Consider the following 2,249-nt stretch of genomic DNA (forward strand, 5'->3'; position numbering starts at 1 on the left):
GCCGGTTACACAATTTTTTAATATTTCTTCATGACTTAGACCTACTACATTATTATTAGTCAACATTTCCGATAGCGCTAAACCGAATTTGTTAAATATCTTTTAATGTATCCGATAAAACCGTATATTAACCGTATATTAACCCACAATCCCCCAACGAGCATATCTGATGTGGTCGCCTTTCTTTTCTCTTTTCTTTATCGTTTAGTTTTGGGATTTGTATTAGGAGCGGTTAGATTTGAGGAAGCTCTAAAGAAGAGACCCACGGGCGCTATATTATTTTCTTCTTTCCCTCCATAACTTTCCCTCCCTTTAATATCCACTCCTCCAGTAACAATTTCATGGGCGAGGATTCATAAGAAACAAAAAGATGGGGAACTGCTTGTTCGGTGGCCTGGGAGAAGCGGACGGAGTGATCAAAGTCATAACTTCAAACAGCGGCGTAATGGAGTTTTCAGCTCCCATAATAGCCGGAACCATCACCGATGAATTCCCCGGCCACGCCATTTTCCGGACCCAAGATCTCTTCTGGAAACCACTTTTCCACCAGGACGAACTCCTCCCCGGCGAATCCTACTATCTACTTCCGCTCAACAGCGGCCAGATTGTGCGACAAGGCCATGTGAGGTACAACAGTATCCCGGCGGCATCGGGTGTTGCTCCGTACAGGATGTCGTGCGATTGTCCTGAAGAGGTCTCATACCAATGTTTTGTCTAGGCACAACAACAACAACAAGAGTGGGTTTTGGAAAGTGAAGTTAGTGATCACACCGGAACAGCTGTTGGAGATTTTGTCACAAGAAGGTTGTACTCAAGAACTGATCGAGAGCGTTAGGGCTGTGGCCAAGTGTGGGAATAGGTTCGTCGAGGGATCTGTTGGGTTTTCGGATCAATGGAGTCTGTCCAGCAGTAGGAATGCTTCTTCAACCAAAGATGGCTTCTTGTTAGACATCTAGAGTATAACCATTGTCTCAACCATGAAATTGTAGTTCGAGGAATTGAGCATGTAATTTCGTAAATTTATTTACCCTTTTCCTTTGTTAAATGTTCGGATTTCTCGGTTCATTGACAGGAAACGCAGGCAGTTGGTTTTAATTGGGTGTAAATTTGTTAAAGAAATTGTTCATCTATTAATATCATATATGTAGGGGTGTGGTTAATTTCGTACTTAATCAAATTATCATTAATCGAATATTTTTTAACCGTTAATCAATCGTATAAAGTTTGATTATTTCGGTTAATTAACTGAATTAACCGAATTTTTTTATAATTAGAATAATTTAAATATAATATATGTATATTTTTTATTTGACTTACAAATTAATTAAATATTGATAATTTAATGAATCTAGTGTGATTAAAAGAATAATCGAGTATGAATTTTTAATGGGTTTGAGCTTAAAATAGGTTTATAATGTATATAATATTTAATAATTTCGGTTAATTCAGTTAATTAATCGATTTTGAACCGAATTAACCATTAACTGAATTAACCGTTAACCGACTATTGAAAAAAAATAACTGTTTCCCGACCAAACTAATTCATTGGCCGACCGAATTAACCGTGTAATACCCTAATTTTGTCCGGGGACCAAACTTATACTTTTACCATTTGTAATTTTAAGAGGGTATAAAATCCAACTTTGCTTGTAAAGAAAACCCTCTCCTCGGGGGTTGTCTTAGGAAAGGCGGGTTAATATACAGCGTTACCGGATACATTAAAATATATTTAATAAATTCGGTTTAGCGCTACCGAAAATGTTGAGTAATAATAATATAGTAGGTGTAAATCATGAAGAAATATTAAAAAATTTGGCAACCAACAAACTTAGCTTGTCGGTTTATGTCGATCCAAATAAAAAATGTATCGATCCATATCAATATAACAGGTAAAAATATGAAAAAATCGGTTTAATTATGACAAAACCGGTAAAGCGCTATCGGATATGTTGAAAGTGTCGATTAGATTGAAATAAGTATCGACCTTTGGAAATTTAAAAGAGAAGCCGTAATAGCGCCTATAAAGTGTCGATACTTTATAAAAATGTATCGATCCATAACAATATAACAGGTAAAAATATAAAAAAATTGGTCTCGAAAAGACAAAATCGGTAAAGCACTACCGAATATATTGAAAGTGACGATACTTTAATATAAGTATCGACACTTTGGGAATTTAAAAGAGAAGCAATAATAGTGCCTATAAAGTGTCGATACTTTATAAAAATGTATCGATCCATAATGATATA

General features: G+C 35.7%; 1 protein-coding gene across 1 annotated transcript; it reads left to right on the top strand.

The window, feature by feature from the left end:
• Positions 1–370: 370 nt before the first annotated feature.
• Positions 371–956, top strand: LOC120205056. Its single transcript, XM_039205003.1, has 2 exons — positions 371–627; positions 719–956. The coding sequence occupies exons 1-2, from the start codon at positions 371–373 to the stop codon at positions 954–956; spliced, it is 495 nt and encodes a 164-aa protein (XP_039060934.1).
• The last annotated feature ends 1,293 nt before the right edge of the window (positions 957–2,249 follow it).

This window comes from Hibiscus syriacus, unplaced genomic scaffold, assembly GCF_006381635.1.
Source record: "Hibiscus syriacus cultivar Baekdansim isolate YM2019G1 unplaced genomic scaffold, ASM638163v2 tig00000376_pilon, whole genome shotgun sequence".
NCBI classification, from domain to species: Eukaryota; Viridiplantae; Streptophyta; class Magnoliopsida; order Malvales; family Malvaceae; genus Hibiscus; species Hibiscus syriacus.

Coding starts and splice junctions, on each gene's coding strand:
- LOC120205056 (XM_039205003.1), top strand. CDS start 371: ATGGGGAACTGCTTGTTCGGTGGCCTGGGAGAAGCGGACGGAGTGATC. Junction 628..718: donor GTGCGACAAGGCCATGTGAG/GTACAACAGTAT, acceptor TGTTTTGTCTAG/GCACAACAACAACAACAAGA.